Consider the following 24084-nt stretch of genomic DNA (forward strand, 5'->3'; position numbering starts at 1 on the left):
CATGTGTTTTCTCATGCCAATAAAGACCCCTTTGAATTGAACTGACCAACCTCCTCTTACATGTAGGCTATTCATCACAAATACTCTGTTTTCTTTATTACAGATTATGATACTCTGAGTGTATATGTCATCTTCTATTTGAATACAATATACTTTGTTTGAGATCATCAGTAGAAAGAGGGGGAGAGCATTGATGCTCTGTACATTTTGCAATAAATTGTAATACTTTGGAATTCTATGATTGAGTCTTTGACTCAGGTTGCATTAACTAACTGAGGCTCCTACCTGATACTGAAATGTTTTAGCTATAAATAAACATATGGGACACCAGAATACACTGCTGAGCCTACTGGAGACGTCGTGGGGTTAAATCAGCGAAACGTTGGTGAAAGTAGGAACCCACTTGACAGTCCCTGTCCTGTGAAGTGTCTGCCCAGCTGTCTCAACATCACAGTGCTCAAGTCTTCCATCTTGATTCTTTAGGTATGCGGTCAAGTGCAAGCCTGGCTCAGGGAGTGGGACGCCCCTGCCATCTAATTAGGCTGCTGCTGAAAGTGACGTTGAGTAGGGGTGGCTTCTTTTTCTGGTGAAAGTTACATGGAGTTTGCATGGAGGTGTTAAATGTAAAAAAGTTCTTTAAACATGGTGCTGGACCCAAAAATAATCAAGTGAAGAAAAAAGGTATGTCCTCACACCAACTGCTCTACCGTCTTTGTCGTTTCGCCCAAGATCTGCTATTTTTACTATTTCTTAAATGATTATTTTTCCTAATTTATGGAATTCCTTAGTCTTTTTTATTTATTTATGAAATTCTTTGAAATGTTCTTTCTTATTATTGAAACATTTAAAAAAAAACATTTGAAAGAATAAAAAACAAAATAACAGAAATTTTAAGGGATATTTACTCGTGACCCATAAAAATGTGTACGCGACTCACAAATGGGTCCCGACCATAGAGTTAGAAATAAGGTCCCGACCCAGTGTTTGGGAAACAGTGAGATAAACTATGCTGGTGTCCCTGAAGATTATCACACTCATGACTATATATTGGCACAAAAGCGACACAGGCAGTGTGCAGCTGGTTCAAATTGGTGGCCATTACTGTGACTTACACAGTGTGGTTATAGTTAAACAAGAAATGACAGTCATATATATCAGCTCAGCTCGCAATTGAAGCTAAACCCATTGAAAAGTACTGTCAACTACATTGTTTCAGAGACATAGCGGATGTCATTCTTATTAAGCTATTAATGTTCATGTAATATATAATATAATAATCGTCCGTTCAGTCCGGGTTTAGATCCCGCCTACTGTATCCGATCATTTCCACTCACACATACATGAACACAAACAGTTGTTTCCATCCGCTCTAGACTATATATATATATATATATATATATATATATATATATATATATATATATATATATATATATATACACACACATACATACACATACATATATATACACACACACACACGTGTGTGTAGAACCCCAATTTGTAGATCAGCTATTTTCAAATAGCCAATGTATGTTTAAAGGGCGAAGGGCTCGCTTCTTTTGGGCTTGTTTTCAGACGTGGTTGCTTGTTTCTCTCGCAAAACCTGGCAACACTTTACCACATGGAGTGATCAAACGACTCTGAACTATGAGAGTCGCGCGCATGAGAGTGGCTCCAATCCGCCAGATGGAAATTATTTGCACCCTCTACAGATCTGATCAATATGGGTTCAACTAGAAAAAGTGCTCCTCGGAGCACAGGTCTCCGCCAGGTCAGGTAGGTTATTGTGGGCCAGCAATGTTCGGAATTCGCCAATCAGGATGGAATATGAAAAATTGGAGGGAACCATCTTGATCACTTGACTATAGAGATAATGTGTACTGATTTGCATGATGTTTGGACAAAACAATAAAGTAATCGGCCTCCTAGTGGCGCTATAATAGGGCAATGTTAAAAGGGTGGCATTTGTTTCTCAACGTAGTGCAAATGTGCGTGCAAAGTTTCACCGCAATCGGGCACTGCGTTCATGATTCTATTTTGAAAAATTTCAAGTGGCATTTCGGCCTAATGGGAATGTGTGTGCAAAATTCCACGGAAATTGCATGCTGTGTTCATGATTTGAGGCATTTTGTTCAAAACGGAGCACTCCTGCAAACTTTGGAAGCCAATTTTAGCCAATCAGGATGGAATGTGAAAAGTCTGAAAGACCCGTTTCGTTTAATGACTATAGAGATACTGTGTACCGGGATATTTGGACAAAATCTATCGCTATAAAAGGCCCATGTGAAAACTTTGGGGCAGAGGTTCTGAATTGGCATCCAGGGAGTGTGTGCACAGTTTCGCTGCGATCAAGCCAACGGTGCCGGAGATTAGCTGTACACAGACAGAATGACGGACGGACGGACACACACACACGGACGGACGGACGGACAGGGGGCAAAACATACTCTCTCGCCATGCCTTTCGGCCTGGCAGAGACAATTATACAATTGAGAGAGCAAAAATACAATCTAGTTAGGTGGGAAAGGGTGTAGTGGGTCTAGTTATGCCAACAGTAAATAGGCAACTCCTGTAGTCACATGGGGAGATGCGTCATAATTAGGAAAATGAAGACTTGCAACTCATTTTCATGTCTCCGTACAAAACTTAATTCCAAACAATATTTTGAAGTCAAAAAGTGACATTAAAGGAACACGGATCATATATTATGTACAGTCAATAAACAGGGAATATACAGTAATGAGCAACATACTGTGTTGACAGTGAAACATAAAGAAATATTAAGTTAAGCACTCAAACCCCAGTATCCGAAAGCTTTCACTGAAAATAGCAGATCGACAAGCTCACAACGCGTGGCGTTGCGAGCTTGTCGATCGGCTATTTTCAGTGAAAGCTTCCCCCACAATAACAGAAAACAGAAAATACACTAGTACAGAGCCCTGAGGGACTCCGCTCAACCATATGGGGTTGAAGGGGGTTAAAGTACGCAGGCGACTGTCACGCTACAGTAGTGTACATCCAGTGGTGCCAGGGACGTCAGGGCTCATGTATCCAAGACCAATTCATTTCCACTACCAATGCTCACACATATTCCTCCGGAATGATCTATTGTGAATGTTGAAAAAACTGAAACCTCCATCGTCATCATCATCCTCATCATCATCCTCATCATAACAAAATGAACTAGGACCATCACTATCAACCTCCTTGTCATCGTCATCATCATCATCATCATAATCTGGATAAGCTGGAGATGGGAAGTCATCCCTCAGCCTGAAAGACACGCAGTTAAGACCGTAGCGAGCACTGTGGCGAGCATTGGGCATCTGTCCCACGGTTTCCCACGAGTCCGTCTCTTCACAGTAGCGCTCGATGCTGTTGGGAAACCTGCACGAAGAGAGACCAATAGCCATGAGAGAAATATCTGTCGTGGACAAGTCACAATTATTACATAATCGCAGTTATTTGAGATAATAAAGTTATTTTTCATATCTACCCTGTGCAATTATTTTTACAGATCCAAAAAAGGCAAACAGAAATGTGTTCCACGTGTTCCAGTGTTCAATGCCAAAAAGACAATACAGTCGTTAATTACAATTATTTGGATGACAATTAATCATCAAATGTCATGGTGACAGGCCTCCAGCAGTGTCTTACCCGCTGTACCCGTGCCTCCCTCCTAGCACGCAGATCTTTCCATCCACCACCACAACGCCAAGCTCACTGCGTGGCTCTTGCATGGGGGCACACACGCTCCACTGGTCGGTGTTGGGGTGGTAGCACTCGATCGTGTTTTCTGTCTCACCCTTGATATTTGTACCACCTATTTGATCAACAAGAATGAACAGGATAGAGACTGTCAGTGGGCTCTATTAGGTTATTAAACTACAGTGAAGTTGAAGTGAGTCCATTATGAAACTAAGAGTGGTGGTCGAAAGTAACTAAACACATTTACTCAAGTACTGTGCTTAAAGTACAATGTTGAGGTAGCCTGATTATCAGACTGAAGCTGCGTGGAGCTTCAGTCTGACATTGGCTCCATGTGTCGGCGATTACAAGGGGGAGGGGATTAGAAATTCCCTAACCAATCCTAAGGGATCCCCACGCCCACCTCCGACTCTCATTGGACAATACATTTTGTACCGGAGAAGTCCTAGGTTCACATTTACGACACCAGACCAAGAGGCAGTCCACTCAGAGAGTGGGTGGGGTCTATAGTATGGAACCAGGCTAATGTTGAGGTGCTTTTATTTTACTTGAATATTTCAAAAGGGTTTAAATAGGCTACTATTTATTTCTACTCCACTACATCTCTGGGGCAAATATTTAATTATTAGACAGCTTCTATACATATCCCATCCCAATAAGATGATTGTGAAATGGGCCATTCTGCATAATGACTAATGAGTCTTATGTTTAGTACTGTAAGAATATGTTTATGCCGATATATTTTTACTTTTACTCAAGTAAAAGTTTGAATACAGGACTTTTGCTTGTAACAGCGAATTTTTACATACTGGTATTGCTACTTTTACTAAAATAAAACGCTGAGTACTTCTTCCACCACTGACTAAGAACAGGTATGATACCTATTAGGTAGATCTTTCCATTCAGAGTGCAGACAGCAGGTTTATCACGGGGAATCTGCATGGGAGTGACTTCTGTCCATAGAGATGTTTCAGGGCTGTACTTGGCCACCTGGGCTGGGTTTGGCCTATGAGAACTTGGAAGGCCACCTAGGGCCGAGGAAGACGGACGGAAACACACACACACACACACACACACACACACACACTTCAGGATAACACGTAATAATACCAAAGGACATTTTCAGTTAACCATTATGCTCAGGGTTCGAATTGTACAAATAACAGAACAAACTAGAAAAAGTGCTCCTCGAAGCACAGGTCTCCGCCAGGTCAGGTAGGTTATTGTGGGCCAGCAATGTTTGGAGTTCAGTCATTATAGAGGAGAAGGGAATCTGTAGAAGCTGTGAGATTAATGTTGATGAAGTTATTGCACAGACACAATATGTTAATAGGCCAATGTGAACAGGGTGGCATTTCTTCCACGGCCTTTCACGGCAATCGGATGCTCATGTTCATGATTTGAGGCATTTCTTCTCTGCAAACTTCAGATGCCAATCTTAGCCAATCAGGATGGAATATGAAAAATCGGACAGATCAGTCTTGATCACATGACTATAGAACTATTTGCGTGATGTTTGGACAAAATCTGTAGGAGTAATATAAATGTTAAATGCAATTTTTTTTTTGTGCATAAATCGGCCTCCTGGTGGCGCTATAACAGTACAATGAAAAGGGTGGCATGTCTTCCTTGGCCTAGTGGGAATGTGGGTGCAAAGTTTCACGCCGATCGGTCCAGTTATAGGTAAAAACGCAAATCGGCCTATTATAGCACCACCATGAGGCTGATTTAAAAAATGTATGGTGGCAGTTCTTCCTTGGCCTAGTGGGAAAGTGCTGGCTAAGTGTCATGGCAATCACACGCTGCGTTCATAATTTGAGGCAGTTTGTTCAAAACGGACCACTCCTACAAACTTTGGAAGCCAATCTTAGCCAATCAGGATGGAATATGAAAAATCTTACAGATCCGTCTTGATCACTTGACTATAGAGATACTGTGTACCGATTTGTGTGATGTTTGAACAAAATATGTAAGAGTAATATCAATTTGTGTTTAGGAAAAAACTGCATCCTGGTGGCGCTATAAAAGGCCGATGTGAAGAAATGTGTGTGTGCACAGTTTCACTTTGATCGGGCCAACGGTGCCGGAGATTAGCTGTTCAAAGACGGACGAACACACATGAATGGACGGACAGGATGCAAAACATAGTCTCGGCCACGCCTTCGACCTGGCGGAGACAACAACCACTTAAGCTCTATATACGTCGTCGTACAACAAAAAGCAGAGGCATGGAATCCCTCCCTCCAGCAAATTGAACCCTGATTACTCTTCAGCAGGCTGAAACGGTTGACGTGAAACTTATTCCATACCAATAAAATAGAGCAGTCCATCTAGTGCGACCACAGAAGGCTGTTTGGAATCACAATAGGCTGCCACCCCGACACACTTGATGAGCTGCCAGGTGTTGATGCTGGGGTCGTAGCGCTCCATGGAGTCCTTCCCCCGGCCACCCACTGCATACACATAGTCGTCCAGCATCACCAGGCCTATGTGTAATACATAAACCTGATCATTACAACTGATGACCATGGCCATGCGCAATATGCAGTATCTCCTTGGGTAAACCAAGGCAACAGTTTATTCCAAAACAAAGTAATGTTACATTCATCTTTAATTGAAGTGCTGCAGTTCAAACCAAGCATCAGAATGGGGGGAAAGGGTGTTTTAAGTGACTTTGAATGTGGCATAGTTGGTGATTCCAAACGGGCTGGTCTGAGAATTTCAGAAATTGCTGATCTACTGACCTTTTCACACACAACAAAAAGTATTTGAGTTGCAAATGTGATTAGGTTCATAAAAATGTGCATTCAGGAGCAGTACCTGACTAACGGTTACACACAGTATATGACTTGAATGAATGAATGCCATAGTTTGCCGATCTTACTCAAGAGAGGACGTGTTTCATTCATGGGAGCCATCTTCAACCATGAGTTACGGGTAACGTCATACCGCCACATCTCCCAACTGAATGGCGTAGGAGATGAAGCTAATCCGGCCAAATACACAGTAGAGCCTATGGTGGGAGAAGAGCAGAATTAAAACGAATTATGCCTTGATGATTGTCAAAGCAATAAAGATTTTAATATATATATATCCAAAACTTGAATGCTTATATCTATGTTATTATGATGGTTCACTCGTCTTTGTTGAACAAGGCCTAACCTGTGAACCCAGTGGCGTAGCCAGAACGCTAGCATAGGCTGGGCCTAGGCAGGAGCGGGTGGGCACGCATGTGCATGCGCGCCCAGACCGTGCGCGCATGCAGACCGTGAAAATTTGCAGGTTTTTGATACTTTTTGGGCCGGTTTGTTATGGATCTCGGATACCTATATATACACTGTTATCAAAATGGCTGAATATGATTTTTTTTAAAAACATATACATATATATATATATATGTGTGTAACGCCCAGGATTCGAACCTGGCTCTCCCGTGTGGAAAGCCAACATCTTAACCACTAAGCCAAAGGGACATCTTATCGCTCGGGGGAGATATTAGACTTTCAGGTCATCAGGCTGAGGTAGTAGGTATATCTGTTACATATATACATACATACATACATACATACATACGCCCCTGCCAATATGGACCTACCAAAGTGTCACCACCTCGCATCTATGTCCAACCTCATGTACACACAGTACTGTACCTGCTGGTTTATGCTATGTGCATATATGCAGATATCTTTGATTTTTTTTTTGATACAGATCAATTCAGAGGCAAAATAATAGGATCCATTACAGGCAATGGTGAGCAGTAACTAAGTACATTTACTTGATTACTGTCCTTAAGTACATTTGTAAGTTTTCTTTTTTTCCCTAACACATTACTTTCACTCTGCTACAATTCAAATAGAAAAATTGTACTTTTGACTCGACTACATATCTAGGAAGGGACTCTTGGGACTCAATTACAAAAATACATACATTTTAAATATTGTGAAAATAGCCAATCTAGAATCCCAATTCGTCGCAGTGAGCTTTTGATTTTCTATTTTCTGTATATAAAATAACTTCAATAAAAGAACCAAATGACATGTTTAATTATTTTATAATTTCAAACTATTTTTAAAATAGTGGAAATATCCAATCTACAAGCTCTCAACGCGTCGCATAGATCTGCCATTTCCACTATTAAAAAAAAAATGCATGAACATGTTTCAACATAATAATTGCCATTAGGCGATTATGTAATAATTGTGACAGGCCCTCTCCTCACCTGACATCACCACAGAAGAAGTTTCGAACCATACGGATGGCAGACTTCCCAGAGTCTTCCACTGGTTGGTCAGGAGATCAAAGCTCTTCATCTTGTCAGAGTAGGACTCACGGCAATGTCCTCCCATCGTCACGATCACTTCAACAAGCGGGGGAGAGGGAGCAGGGTGTGGGTTACCACACACATGTTAAACAATTCATTTTCAAAACTTTTCCAAAAGTATTTTTTATCCCATTCCCATGCCTGTAGCAATCATACGATGCAATAATGAGGCTCTTACTTTACTCCAGTGTGCTACCAATGCCCCTAGACCAGCGGTTCTCAAACTATTGGTCGCGACCCAAAGTGGGGTCGCGGGAAGATGCTGTTGGGGTCGCGCAATGGCAACCAAAAAATATGACTTTTTCTTTTATCAAGAAACGGTAAAAAATAAAAAAAATGTGTGGTCGTCGCCACCAAACAAACTATTGGCTTGACTCCTCATACACACACACACACAGCCCCGCCTCGAACAGCGACCCAGAACAAGCAGCAACAAGACAACGCACACAAGCCCTTACTGAGGCACACAAACTGATTTAGCTCTGTTCATAAACTATTTACTTAGGAATTATGTTCAATATGAGCGGGTGGCTTAAAAGAGCCATTTTGTCTGTTTTTGTTAGTCCGAGAGCGAGAGGGTACAGGACCACGGGTCCATTTGGTTCCACACCTATACCCTCGCGGAGTTAAATCTAGATCGCGATGTAACATTACCGTGCGGGGACGCTGGGGAGATCATTCTCACAGACAGACAACCAGTTACCAACAGTTGCCGCGATGGAGAGAAACGCCACCGTCAGTGGCCAAAGATAAAATAGAGAGGTGGATGAAGAAACTCTGGTGGTTCTAGCAACATATTTTGGCTAAATACTCCAGTTTACATTACAAATGCACATTGACCCACCTCCATAGCGCAGGGGGGGGTGATGGGGTCGCCAAAAGAAATCCCTCGTAATATGTGGTATTAAAAAAGTTTGAGAACCCCTGCCAGACAGACTCCAGCGATGGTGTCATGTAACAAAAACAACAGATCTACAAGCAAACAGCGTGTCACGGTGCAACGTGTTGTTGTAGATCTATCTAAATTCCAGGAATTTCATGACTGTGGGTAGTGGGTACCCTGAACCAAATGTATTTAAACACTTGAACCCCCCAGCATCCATATTCTGAGGGGATTAGCCAAAAAATAGCAGATCTGATCTACAAGCTTGTCATCTTTTTAACCACCAAGATTGTCAACTATTTCCAAAATAGCCAGGGCTTGTAGATCTACAAGCTCACTACACATTGCAACACGTTATGAACTTGTAGATTTGATATTTTTGCTTATTAGTAGTAAGACAAAGGGCTGAAGTGGTTAATACAGAGGAAGAGAACATAAACACAGCACCAGGCTCGTACAGTCCTCAGTAGAGTCACATTGGTCAAATGTTCTGATAGCCCAAATTAGCAGTCCCTGAAGGAATCCAGCAAAAGATCTTTATACATTCTACAAAAGCAAGAAAATCTAAATAAAAGCTTGAATTGTAAAATCTAAATCATGAAATCATGATGAAATAATTTTAAGCAAACTAAACCCATATTCTTATAGCAAGGTGTGTTTATGTACAGCCAGAAAAAAACTTGATGTATTTTTTTAAATTTTGCACCAATTTTGGGGTATTTTTTACTTAACTTAAAGTTATACAATGCAGGTCCACAAATAACGATTTTTAGCAGCCTCTGCTGGTCATTACCGTCACTGCAGGCCGTTCGTTTATTCCTCTGTTACCCAGAATTCCATTTGTTTTCACCGGAAGACGTTTCAAAAAGCGTTCTTTTAATTGTTTTATACAATCTGTGGATCGTTTCTCTTAGCCAGTGGAGCTTTAGTTACCGTGAGCTGTGTTTTCTTTTTCTGTTGTTTTTCGATCTTCAAATCATACTATCTCTTAAAATAAGCGTGAGTTTCCTTTTTGTTATTAGCGCAGTAGTTCCTGGCCAAACAGGAAACCGGTGCGGTAGTTCCTGGCCAAACAGGAAACCGGTGCATTTCCGCTTCCGTTTTCCGGCTTGAAGATCTGCAATTTTCAAAGGAATGGCATCTTATATATTTGTAAACTTGTGAAATGGGACCTTCTGCATAATGAGTACTTTTACTTTTGGTACTTTAAGTATATTGTGATGCCAATACTTTTGCACTTTTAAGTAAATACCGGACTTTAGTCGTTATGCCAATTAATTCCTCCCCATCACACATTTCTGTGTTGTCACTGTTGTCGTATCCTACTGACTCACCTGCCAGTGAGGAGCCCCCACCAGGAGGAGCCGCCCAACGCTGACAGGTGCCGGCCAAGCCCGTAGGAGTACGTGCAATGACCGATATATCACCCTCCCCGCCCGGCTTCCCTCACCCGAACACCGGCCAATTGTGTTCATGTAGACGCTCAACAAAGCCGGATGCACCACGGTGGATTTGAACCCACAACCTCCGTGGTGGTGGGCAGTGACTTTTACCACTGACCCACCCGAGCGCCCCGGTAATGATACTTTTACAGTAAAAAAATTTAGTACTTCTTCCATCACTGCATGCATACATGTGTGAGGCAGGGTACCTGTGGTCCTGCCTGGGCGTGTCGTACCGCAGGGCTTGGCTTGGTTCTTTCCCCGGTTCTTTCCCCGGGTCCTGTCTTGGTTCTTGGCCTCAGAGATGAACCTCTGGCAGCCCCTGTATTCCTTCAGCACTTCCAGGGACTCATTCACAGTGTGGCGGTAGGACGGGCTGATGAGAGGCAGACGGATCTGCTCTAGCACCTTACAGGGCACATAGAACCCTAGTTATTTACTAGTCCAACTGGATATTGTTCATATTGATTATATATATATATATACACACAACATTATGCAATAATTATGCAATAATTATGTATTTCAAAGTATCAGCAAATACCATGTATACAGGTAGATCATGTCAAGCATGTATTGGACAGCAGGCACTGCTGTTCTAGCAACTAATAATAATACATTTTATAACGCACTTTACATATTTGCAAATCTCAAAGTGCTACAGGGTATAAAAACATGGCATAAAACAGCAAAGGCAACCAAACAATTACATGGGACCCTAGTAGGATAAAGGAAATTAGATGCTTTGTTAAAAAGGTAGGTTTTTAGTCCATTTTTAACAGCATTGGTGGACTGTGGTGCTCTCCGGTGTTCGGGGAGGGCATTCCACACACAGCAACTGCATTGCTTTTAGAAGTCCCAAGACGTATCGGGTGGCAGAGACCTCTGATCATCTGGCAACGTGGCACTAAAGGCCTCAACACACCGATGTCAGGCCGTCGATAAACGTCTGTGGCCGGAAATCGGTTGTAGTGCGTTTGGTAATCGGTTGTAGTACGTTTGGTGTGTGTGTACATAGATGTTGGTGCTAGTGAGGCAACTGCGTCGTTCCATCCGACCCTCCAGCCCCAATGGTTGGCCTTGTTCAGCCTGAGAAAATCAGAACACAAGTGTGTGTGTGGGTGTCTGTGTGTGTCTGTGTGTGTGGGTGCTCACTCGCATTTGTCAAGCGTGAACCAGAAAAAACTAGAAAAAGTGCTCCTCGGAGCACAAGTCTCCGCCAGGTCAGGTAGGTTATTATGGCCTCCTGGTGGCTCTATAATAGGCCAATGTGAAAAGGGTGCCATTTCTTCTTAGGCCTTGCACGGCAATCGGACACTGCATTCATGATTTGAGGCATTTTGTTCCAAAAATGTGGTTTGCTAAATTAGACCAGCTGGTGGCGCTATAACAGGCCAATGTGAAAAGGGTGGTATTTCTTCCTCGGCCTAGTGGGAATGTGTGTGCAAAATTCCACAGAAATCGCACACTGCGTTCATGATTTGAGGAATTTTGTTCAAAAAACGGACCTATCCTGCAAACTTTAGAAGCCAATGTTAGCCAAGTAGGATAGAATATGAAATATCTGACACATCCATCTTGATCACATGACTATAGAGAGACTGTGTACCGATTTGCGTGATTTTTGAACAGAATCTGAAGGAGTAAGAGCAAATTCTTTTTTTTACAAAACTCAGCCTCCTGGTGGCGCTCTAAAAGGCATATGTGAAAAATGCAGGGCAAAGGTTTTTCCTTGGCCTGTGTGCATGCAAAGTTGCACGCAGATCGGTGCAGTTATAGCTAAAAACGTGAATTGGCCTTTTATAGCACCACCATGAGGCTGATTTGAAAGTTTTCAAGTGACATTTCTTCCTGGGCCAAGTGGGAATGTACGTGGAAAATTGCACGGAAAGTGCATGCTGCGTTCATGATTTGAGGCATTGAACCAATCCTGCTAACTTTGGAAGCCAATCTTAGCCAATCAGGATGGAATATGGAAAATCGGACAAATCCGTGTTGATCACAAGGCTATAGAGATACTGTGTACCGATTTGCGTGTTTTGTAGAGAAAATCTGTAGGAGTAATATCAAAAAATGTGTTTTGCAAAAGTCGGCCTCATGGTGGCGCTATGACAGGCTGATCTGAAAAATGGGGGGCAGAGGTTCTGCTGTGGCATCCAGGGAGTGTGTGTGCGCAGTTTCACAGCAACCGGGCCAATGGTGGCGGAGATTAGCTGTTAACTCTTTTATTGCCAAAAACGGGAATTCCCGTCCGATGGCTCTATGGCTATCATGGCCACGGACGGAAATGACGAAATTATGCACCTTTTTCGTGGCACTGGGACGACACAGTCTGAAATAAGTGTGGCAATGAAAGAGTTAACAGACAGAAGGACGGACGGACGGACGGACGGACAGGGGGCAAAACATACTCTCTCGCCATGCCTTTCGGCCTGGCAGAGACAATAATTGGGACTATGCAGTGTGTGCAGGAGAATTCTGTGAATCCATTCAGTTTTTGTGTAGAGACAGGAACCCAGTTTGGAGGGGTACGGTGGCGCCTGCAGTAACTTCTTTGTCTCTTCTGGGCAGCCAATCACTGTCCTGCATTCACTGCTTGTGGTCCTTAATTCTCTGCTTGAGCGGCGAATCGCGTCCTCCATTCACTGCTCGGGCAACCAATCACGGTCCTGCACTCACTGCTTGAGCAGCGGCCAATCACGGTCCTGGATTTACTGTTTCACTGACCAGTTAAATCTTTCCCCCAACTCCCGGACCCGCCCCCGTCATTCACTGCTTGAGCAGCGGCCAATCTCTGTCCTGGATTTACTGTTTCACTGACCAGTTAAATCTTTCCCCCAACTCCAAGACCCCTCCCCCATTCCCAGATGAGGAAGAAGAAGGAGAACGAAACAGCAAGGATTACAGCAAGGATTAAATAAAAATAAAGATTGATTTGATTGATTTTTACACTTTGTCAGCTTGTTCTTTTGTCATTCTATGGTATGTCATGATCTAGTAATTGTATTCGTTTTTTTTACATGACCCGCACGTCCATTTGTAAATTAGTTGGCTGTTCATTGCAAGAGGAAGTTACAATCTTTTCTAATTTGATTAGCTTACTGCCTTTTTCGTTTTCATTTCCATTGACCAGCTTCTCCACCAGATCTGCCAAAATACACGTGGGCCTCCTTTCTTTAATATCCAATTTGATTGACTGATCTGATCATAATGCATAATGTTACAGCCAATACCTTTAATTATGTTGATGGACTGGCGTTATTATCTTAGTAGTTTGATTAAAACACTGGTTGAAACATCACCCCTGCAATGTCAAAGTACCCAAGCTGTGCTCCAGTATTTTATTTATTGTGGGTAATCTGAGAACAGCAAAACCAATCATGTATGAGTTTATAGCCCTGAAACATGACTGTCATATCTGACCATCATGGATGAACTTCAACCTTAAACTTTCTCCCTTTTTGGTCCATAAAACGTTCATATTCCCAATATAAAGTGCTTACCCAATGGCTACGGATTTTACAATTATGTACGTTCCCTCAGAAGTACCCGAATATTCTGAATTGTTAAATAAAAAGCATTGATTGGTGGCCATTTCCCCCGTATTTTCTCCATATGCTTTCAACTACGTGACCCTATCGGCTGGGAGGTGTATTGCACTCTGATACATTATAACTCTATGAGCAAATGGCCACCGATCGGATATTTTAATCCGATCGGTGGCTTTTTATTGAATAATACGGAAAATACGGGTACTTATTGAGGGCCCGTACATAATTGTAACATGTGTGGCCATGAGCTAAGCACTTTATTTTTGAAATCTGAACGTGTATATAGATGTATGGAGCAAAAAGGGAGAAAGTGCAAACACCAGGTTGAAGTTCATCCATGAACGTAACAGACGACCGTCATATGATCCATGGCTGGCGTTTGTTTTCCAAGTATTTCCAATTTTCAGTAGGCTACTTTTACTTCTACTCCACTAAATCTGATCTCAGAGGCAAATATTATACTTGTACTCCACTACAATTATTTGAAAACTTAAGTTAAGTTGTAGATTTGGATTATTATTACAGAACATACATTAACCACTTCAGCCCTATATACATTTCAGCCATTTGAAAATAGCAAATCTATAAGCTCACAATGATGTAGGCTATCACTACATAACTAAAAGAGTTTATGAGTTAGGGTATCAACAATATATTAGGGTAACATGCTATGGTTTAAAACACTAAACCATAGCATATGTTAACCTAGAACAGGGGTCTTCACAAGGGGGTCCTCATAGTTACTACAGTACAGGGGGTCCGCCAAATCTATTTGAGATTTTCTCTATTTTTTTTCTTTTTTTCCCCCACTATAACCAGCATCCGAAACCAGAAAATAGCCGATCTACAAGCTGACAACGCGTCATGCTGCGATCTGCTGTTTGTGGTAGGCTACAGTGCCTCCCCGAATCCACAGACAGCCAATCCGTGTCCCAAGAGAAACCACGCTGCTGATAGAGTAAACCCGTTCAGATTTCAAATATAAACTAATCACCCCAAGGCCACGGATGTTGCAATTATGTACGTTTCCTCAAAAGTACCAGTATATTCCGTATTGTTCAATAAAAAGCATTTGAATCCGATTGGTGGCCATTTTTCTCCATAAGCTTTCAACATCGCGACCGTATCGGTTGGAAGGTGAATTGCACTCCGATACGTTATAACTCTATGAGAAAATGGCCACCAATCGGATTAAAATGCTTTTTATTGAACAATACGGAAGATACGGGTAATTCTGAGGGCCCGAACATAATTCTAACATCCATGATGGCCAGCCCTTTATATTGAAATATGAACGTTTATGTAGATGAATGAAGCAGTGAGGGAAAAGTGCAAACAGCTGGTTGAAGTTCATCCATGACGGTAACAGAACTTGCGAAATGAGATTTCTTTACCAGGCTAAGCATGCAGAATACCGCATGGCTCATTTGCATATCCTCGTGAATTTTAAGTAGCCATGCGGTCTTCATTTACTTGTAACAGAGTATTTCTGTATTGCGGTATTGATACTTTTACTTAAGTAAAAAGTTTGAGTACTTTTTCCACCACTGATTACTAGCAATAAGCAATAACTTTCTTGGATAACAATGACACGATTGCAAAATGTCGGCTATTTATTATACATAACTAAACGAGTTTAGGGAGTTAGGGGAAACAAGAGTTTGTCATAGTGTCAACATTATATTATATAAGCAAAATATAATGTAGGCTACTTATAGAGTTACTTAGACAGGCAAGACAGTTAACAAAATAAATTGCCGTCTGATATGATGTAAAAACGGGGGTCCGGGATCCCTAGGTAGGGGGTCCTCGTAGCTTTAATCTCAACGCCAATTTTAATGTTTTCCGAGTGAGAAATACAAATGTATAGGCTGACATTATGCAGAGTTTTGATTGATTGATGTAGTTTATTTAGAAAGACATGAGAATAGTACATGACAGTACATAACAGTGGAAGTACAGATTCACAATACAAGGTCTACTAAACTGGAACTCTCATTAAGCACTAAGCTTGTTTAAGATGAGAACCCCATGCACACAAATCATGATGTCATATAAGAGGCAGACAGATATACACACTACTATACAGAATGTCATACAATCAGCTTTCAGGTTACTGGTATGAAGAGAGAAAAAAATATATATATATACAAAAGAGTATAGGCTATAAGCATGAATATTATTTTATTGCTCAACGATGAGTTTGCCTATTTGTTACATAACTAACAGAGATTGGTTAGAGTTAGGGAAAGCGTTCACAATCACACTCTACAATTTTATTACACTCCTTCTTATCACATATAGCCAAAATATAATGTAGTAGGGTGGCCATACGTCTTCTTTTACCTGGACATATCCTCTTTTGGGGGGCTGTCCGGCCTGTCTGGGGGGTTTTATAAAATCCTTCAATTGTCCGGGGTTTTGAGAGTTCGGGTGATATCACCCCCACTTCTGGGACGAAGAAAAAAGAAAAAAACTCGAGCCGGAGGTTTCTACGGGTGGAAAACGGAATGCTCGTCCTAAAACACACTGCCCCATTTTTTTGCAGGCCGATGCCGCCGGATTAGACCGGGGGCGAGGTTGTTTTAGGACGACGGTTCTTCCATTTCAGACTCTGAATCAGACCCCATTGCGCTGCTCGCGCACCTGAAATGCGCGATGTAGACCCGCCAATGTTTCATGACTGATACAGCTAATAGAGAATTTAAAATTTTAAGAATCTGTTCAGAATTGAATGAGTAAAATAGTTAAATAGCCTGAAGTGTCCTCTTTTGGGGAATTCAGAATATGGTCACCCTAACATTGTAGGCTATACACCTAATAGAAAATTGGACAATATTTAGCTGTTTGTCAGAAAGAAACCATGCAGGAACATTAAGTCAGCCAGTAGCTCTCGTTCTGCTTTGATCAGGTTAATGTTAATGTTACATTATCGACTGCCTACAAGCATCGTTGAACTCGTGGCTCAACGTGCCCTCTGTGGCTCTGGTAATTATTAATGCTTTGATCATCTCATCAATTGTAAGTCTAGAATGACAGATGCAATGAATACAAGAGTATGTTACGTTATATGTACAGTACATATGCTACAAGCAAGCAGAGCCACACAGTTGAACAAGTTGGCTCGGGCAGGAGTCGATCCCATCCTCCCGGTGCGTGTGCTTTTCTTTGATTGGCCGAACGTTGATATTACAGCGCTCCGACCTCGACAATCAGGCGATGTCTTTGGCGCAGTCGGTAGCGCTGTCGCCTCACAACTACAAGGTCCTGGGTTCGATTCCCGACGGGGACGCTGTGGGTGTGTCTTCTCCTCTGCGTCATCAGTGCCCATACCCTAGGTGTTGTTGGTGAAAGGGCCTTTCTGTGTGGAGTTTGCATGTTCTCCCCGTGTCCCCTAGGGTAGGTACCCTCACAAAAACATGCAGTAATCCTGGTCTCTATACTGCCTCCCCTGGTCAGCCGGGGCTGATGGAGGGGAAAGGAACTGGTTGGAATGACGTGTTCCTTCCCCCTAGGCTGGCAGAGGGAGAGTAGCGCCCAGGATTACATAGGCAATTGGCACTGGGTGAAAAAATGGGTTCCAAAATCGTGGGATAAAAAAAACTTTTAACACCCAACGTCTCCAAATCAGATCTCCCAACGTAGTCTCTAATAGTCAGCACAACTCAGTTTGGTCTGCAGGGGCCTTTATAAGAGATAACTGACCTTTTCAAAGCTCTGGCTACGGGTAGGATCCTTGTCTAACCATAACATGGCTGCCTCAAACGCCATGTCCTCCATGGGCACGTTGAGATGGTCACTGGCGAGAATCTTCGTCAGTCTTTCCATAGAGAGAGAGAGGAACTCTTCCTAGTGGTAGAAGAAAAAATACAGTAGATTAGCTCAGTGTTTCAATTCAAATACTCAATAATAGTCAGGATTCAAAAATAGGAAAAACAGCAGAGAGGCTATTTTGTCTATTCATCGGACGAGAAATATAGGGCTTATTAACTCTCTCAGTGCCACGCCCCGAGATATCCCGAGTTTTTCCCGAGTACCCTCAGTGCCAGCACGAGAAATCCCGAGTTTTTACTTTTGACTGTGGTCGCGCTATTCTGTTTATTTTTCATGATCACTTTCGCTTCCTGACTCCTTCAGACTCACCCGGAGCCGGATGTAAAAAAAAAAATTTTATTTCCGGGTCACGTTGTTTTTCTCCGGTGATTTTCGGCCAGAATAGGGAAAGTCACGGTTTTTCACACGGTATAAAAAGCGAACGGAGAGGTCCACGTCTACTCTCTTTGGTCTGGGTGACGATCAGTCATCGTAGTCGTGTATCGCATCGTAATTTAGCCCAATCAACGATTGTCGAAAATGTCAACATCCGGTTATGACCGGATATGACGTGAGCCTGTTTGTGAGCCAGCGAGGTCATCAATGTGTCGATTTGTTGCTCTCTACTGGTAGAACTGTATTATGGGTTTAAAAACCCAATCAGATCATTTATTTGAATGAAAAATTACAAAATTAAAAAAAAAAAAAAAACGCAAATTGTTGGCACTGGGGGAGTACTTTATGAAAATACTCTTGGCACTGAAAGAGTTAAGGGATATTTCACTTTCAAACTAATTTTGGGTCATTTTATTTTCTACTCAGGCACCCCAGACAGTTTTTAAGTTGCTTGATTCAGTATTTAGATATTTGATATTCATTTTATCAGACACGCCCCCTTCCTGTACAAACCCATTGTAACTTCAAACTCCATTTTAACCATGTTAGATTGTATAATCACTGACCAAAGTTTCAACCCAGGTCTGGGTCAGTTGTGGTGGTTAAAAGGTTGAGCGATGGCAATAAAACTAAGTTATAGGAGATAGAGCCAACAATCACTGACCTGCTGGTGGACGACACTGAAGTGTTCTAAGACGTAATCCATGCTGCGTTTCTCCAGCATTTTACAAGAGTGAGAGTCAGCGAAGCAGTAAATCCCCACACAGTTGTTTGTGTCCATGTGACGCTCCATGTAGACACAGCAGGCCTCTCGAACAGCCGTGACGTCCCACAAGTTTGACGCTGTCAGCAGGGCCTAGACCAAATGTTTATTAATCCATTAAGATCTGAGGCCGATTCTACAAATGCCTGCTAAATCAGTTGTTCTCAAACTTTTTTGTGCCAAGGACCCCCAAATTGATATGTATTTGGCTGCGGACCCCCATCTGAAAATGTTTTGAGCCAGGGACCCCCAGTAGAGAAGGTTTGTGTTAAAAAAAAGTGTGTGTGTGTGTGTGTGTGTGTGTGTGTGTGTGTGTGTGTGTGTGTGTGTGTGTGTATATATAGCTAAAATGACACAGTTGAATGGGTTAAGCACCGAGGTTATGTAGGACAAAAACTGAGACAATGAATCAGGTTTAATGATGATAATTACCTGCACATTTGCCCCAGAGATGGACACCTTTGATGTGTAGGCGTAGCTCACCAACAAACCAATGGTCTGAGGTTCCACTCCGCTGATGGTCACCCTTTCCTGTGTGGTTTCCTTCATGCCAGATGTAAACATGGCCTGTGCAGATTGAAATGAAAAGGTGAATGGTTGGCTTGGAGTGTTCATAGTTATACGGATGCGCCTTATAATGCGGTGCGCCCTATATATGAAAATAATACATTTATTGCAGGTGCGCCTTATACTCAGATGCGCCTTATAGTGCGGAAAATACGGTACACCATAAAATGTTTAGTCATTTTGGGGGCACGGTGGTGCAGTCGGCAGCGCTGTCGCCTCACAGCTAGAAGGTCCTGGGTTCAATTCCCGCCGGGGACGCTGTGGGCGCTGGGGGCGTGTTCTCTCCTCCGCGTCATCAGTGCCCATACCCTAGGTGGGGTTGGTGAAAGGGCCTTTCTGTGTGGAGTTTGCATGTTCTCCCCGTGTCTCCTAGGGTAGTTAATACCCTCACAAAAACATGCAGTAATCCTGGTCACTATACTGCCTCCCCCTGGTCAGCCAGGGCGCCTGATGGAGGGGAAAGGAACTGGTTGGAATAACGTGTTCCTTCCACGCGCTACGTCTAACCAGGGAACCTCCCCCCTGTCGGGTGATAAGAAGCGGCCTGCTTGCTCCTCATGCATTGAAGGAGGCATGAGCTTCAGCTTGGGCTCTCCCTAGGCTGGCAGAGGGAGAGTAGCGCCCAGGATTACATAGGCAATTGGCACTGGGTGAAAAAATATGGGTTACAAAATCGTGGGATAAAAATTATAAAAAAATAAAATAAAAAAAAAGTTTAGTTATTTTAACTCAGATTACGAACGGAACTAACATTTGGTGAGTTACACACCTGCAACTCATCAAGGACCCCTGTGGGGGTTCCCGAACCCAACATTGAGAACCACTGGTTTCTTATTTACGTTTGTGTGAACAATTAATTGATGTTCGGTTCACATGAAAGCCAAAAGGCAGAATTTAATGTAATTCCCTTAACAACAGCAGCAGGTCAATAAATGTTGTGTATTTACCTCAAAGTAAGGGCTGAAGGAGGCCAGTACGTAACGATGGCAGGGGAACTCCTGTCCCTCACAGCACAGGATCAAGTCACACAAGGCACTGTTGAGGCGCAGCCTGTTCAGGCCTTCTAACACCTTGTTGGCATGGCTGGGTTCCTCAAACATCTCAGCATCCAGTGAGGGTAGTAGACGTGCACTGGTGAAATCCTCCGGAGGTGCAATGGCAACATCCAGAGGAAGATTTATAATCAGACAAATAAACAACTATTAATCTGTGAATAATGTTGCTGATCTGGTAATGGTGGCTTTGAAACTGTCCTTGCAAAATGTCATATGTTCCCTTGTGTATTAGTCCCTCAATGACAGTTTAAAGGGGTAAATTCACAGATTATGCACCCAAATTTTTTACTATTTTACTACCAGAGTATATACATTAATAAACTCACCCACTGCCAGCGTTTTCGTGTTATTTAACTTTTTCAACTGGTCACAGAAAATTTAGATCCATAATAATCTATCGTCATACTGTGTGTACACACAAACAGGATCTGTGGCCGTCGCCCAGAGGGGAAAAAAATCACCTGTGAGGTAACTTTCCATGTTGCAGGCACGCTGAAAACAGCATACACCGTCAAAAATGCACGTCTTTCCAACCTCCCCAACTGGCCACAGAACATTTATATATATATCTCTGCTGTCCGGAAGCAACCAGCTAACTCCAAAATGTTCATTTTCCAGGAAAAAGAGGGGAAAAAAAGAGTTAGGAGGTTTTGTTCATCATTGATAAGAACAGCTGAATGGACCTCCAAGCTCACAATGAGTTTGGAGGTCAAAGGGGGGTGGAGCCTGGAGTGAGCTAAACCAGCTAACTCCACCCTCCTTTGGTGGAGTTAGCTGGTTTAGCAGAAAGTTTGAGGATCCAATGGAGTTAGCTGGTTTTGTCAGAAGCACTTTTTAATACTGAAATTGGAAAGTGATGACACAAAGAAATGAGCATGTAAAATTGGAACTGGAACATTATAAAAAATGAAGCTGATAAATGGGTACTCTCCTGATTGGCTGAAATGGTGTCACCTAACTGGAAATTTATTTTCTGTCTATCAAAGAGCTGGAGAGACAGAGAGACCCCTGTTACTGAACAAACACTCTATAGCAATGAGTACTATCAGAATATAGAGCTTTAACCCATAACAAAATCCTTTTTGTTTTAACCAAAAAATATCACTTACCCTACCTTCAACCCATAGTCATATTAATAGCTATTTAGATATTTGGCATACATATTGAGGTATGACATTTTTTATCGTGCAGCCCCATAATTCGTAAGTAAAAGTACAAAAATAAGTGTTTAATTGAATGGTAATTCAAATTTAACCTATCATTTTATAAAGGACGATTAACTTTTCGGGCAAGTGGGCAAGACCTGTGGGCAAGTAGAAAATGACCTGTACTTGCCCGACGGGCAAGCGCCTCTGAGACCTTAGTGTCAACCCCTGTGGTCGATCCCCCCGTCCTCGCATCTAATCCTCTCCTCCTTGCTGGGGGCAGGGCTAAGGCGCGAGTGGAGGACACGAGGACAGTGAGCGAGTGTGGGGTATCGGAATTCAGCTTATGGCACCAAAGATCAAAAGGGGTGGAACGTCTGTTTGGACCTAGACCCACATTTTAAACATAAATCCATAACTTTTGCGGCTGCTGGCCCCAGGCTCTGGAATATGTTGCCCCTCCCTATTAGATCTGCCCAGTCGATTGGGGATTTAAAAATCTTACTTAAAACTCACTTATTCTCTCTTGCTTTTAGTTGTATTTAGCTCTCCGGTTCTGTTTTAACTCAGCATTGTTTTGTTTTTCTTGTTGTCCTGTGTAAATGCATATTATTTGTTGATGCTTCTTTATGTTTGAATTGCCTTGTTTTAACCATGTTCAGCACTTTGGCCGGCTTTGGGCTGTTGTAAATGTGCTATACAAATAAAGTTTGATTTGATTTGATGTGAGCCGAGCATAGTGTGTTCCGACCGTATGAGGCCAACCTGGTCGATCCCCCCGTCCTCGCATCTAATCCTCTCCTCCTCGCTGGGGGCAGGGCTAAGGCGCGAGTGGAGGACACGAGGACAGTGAGCAAGTGTGGGGTATCGGAATTCTGCTTATGGCACCAAAGATCACGTCTGTTTGGACCTAGACCCACATTTTAAACATAAATCCATAACTTGCTTTTTCATCCACTTTTAACATGGCATCCCTATTTTTGGCATGGCATTATATTGTCAAAAATACTGTATTGTATTCAACAATTTTCCAAAACGTTTTTAAAATAGTGAAACATACTCACATGGTAAGTGTCCAGTCTCATTCTCTTGGCAGCCTGTGGTGATTCACTCCCGCAGGCAGCAGCCGGGATGTTGTCAGCCATGGCTGAGGTGTGGTGGAGTGGGCAGCGTCTGCAGAGACAACACACAAGTTCATTACTGTTACATCTGGTTACACCGCTGTTTCCCAAACAGTGGGTCGAGACCCATCTTTGGGTTACGGACATATTTTTATGGGCCCCAAGTAAATATCTTATTTTTTCGGTTTCCTACATTTAAAAAACATATACATATTATTTCAAAAGATTTAAAAGATTGCAATATTGGTGAAAGAAAATAAATATGGCCCAAAGAGCCAAATGTATAGTGAACAATTTAAAGTAGACGAAACAAAGCCTACATGCATGATTGATGGAAGTGGTGGCGAACTGTGTCTGAAAATGTGACATGTGGTGTGGTAGAACATAAGTTACATAACTACAATGGAAAGAGGACAGTGATAACAGGACACCAAGGAAGTCCAAGCAATCGACAAATGTGTGTGTGTGTGTGTGTGTGTGTGTGTGTGTGTGTGTGTGTGTGTGTGTGTGTGTGTGTGTGTGTGTGTGTGTGTGTGAGAGACGTGTGTATATATATTTAGGCCTATAGATAGATAGATAGATAGATAGATAGATCAAACTTGTATCTGCATTTGTCCCACTGTTCCTTCCTACCGGATACAGGAAGAGTGGGCACCTGAGAAATCTGGGCACCTCAATGTGAAATTAGCTATTGCTTTGTATGAAGTCAGTGTGTCTCAAGTACAACCAACACAGTCGTGACATAAATGAACAAACCTCGTAAAACGGCAATGGAATTAGTCGGTGAACCACAAAATAAATACAAATAAACAACGTAAATGTTGTCTTTAAAGACGTTTCTTCCTCCTCCCGCTTGTTGTCGGCTTCAAAGTTCAAAGGGAAGCGTGTGTTCTGTGTTGTGTGTTACGTCTAACTGTGTCCTCCTGACAACAACACACACCACACAAGCAGTTCCGGGCAGAAATGTATACGTGTGTGTGTCAGTGGCGCCAGCGCCTGTTTAATTAAAAGCAGTGGTGTCATGGTGATTTTTTTTACTGGCAGGACGGCATTTTAATGACGTCACGCGCACCGCGCGCATTTTATTTTACCTTTAAATTAGGAAACATGTTTGTATTGCTTAGTTTTAGTCTTTTTAAACTTTTAAAACTAATACAAAGTCAAGGAATGCCATGAATTATAGAGCTGAAACTAAACGTTTGCTGAGTATGTTTCTCTTCTTCGACGGTGGCATTGTTGCCTCTATGTAAACCATACCTCTATGATGTAAACCTGTTATGCAAAGTAGCCACTTGGGTACTTGGTTCGTGAATCTA

At 42.4% G+C, this 24084-nt stretch overlaps 1 protein-coding gene across 1 annotated transcript; it reads right to left on the reverse strand.

Annotated features, from left to right (window-relative positions):
• Positions 1–3074: 3074 nt before the first annotated feature.
• On the reverse strand, positions 3075–23621 carry LOC308088291 (kelch-like protein 24; the record flags this gene model as incomplete). Its single annotated transcript, XM_080432692.1, has 13 exons — positions 23525–23621; positions 22712–22820; positions 20395–20589; positions 19313–19447; positions 18782–18973; positions 17614–17757; positions 10567–10765; positions 7931–8068; positions 6596–6724; positions 6021–6197; positions 4593–4739; positions 3661–3826; positions 3075–3390 (listed from the first exon to the last, which is right to left on the reverse strand). The coding sequence occupies exons 2-13, from the start codon at positions 22790–22792 to the stop codon at positions 3075–3077; spliced, it is 2019 nt and encodes a 672-aa protein (XP_080288818.1). The 5' UTR covers positions 22793–22820; positions 23525–23621.
• Between the last annotated feature and the right edge of the window lie 463 nt (positions 23622–24084).

This window comes from Gymnoscopelus braueri, assembly GCF_963280865.1.
Source record: "Gymnoscopelus braueri genome assembly, chromosome: 7".
NCBI classification, from domain to species: domain Eukaryota; kingdom Metazoa; phylum Chordata; class Actinopteri; order Myctophiformes; family Myctophidae; genus Gymnoscopelus; species Gymnoscopelus braueri.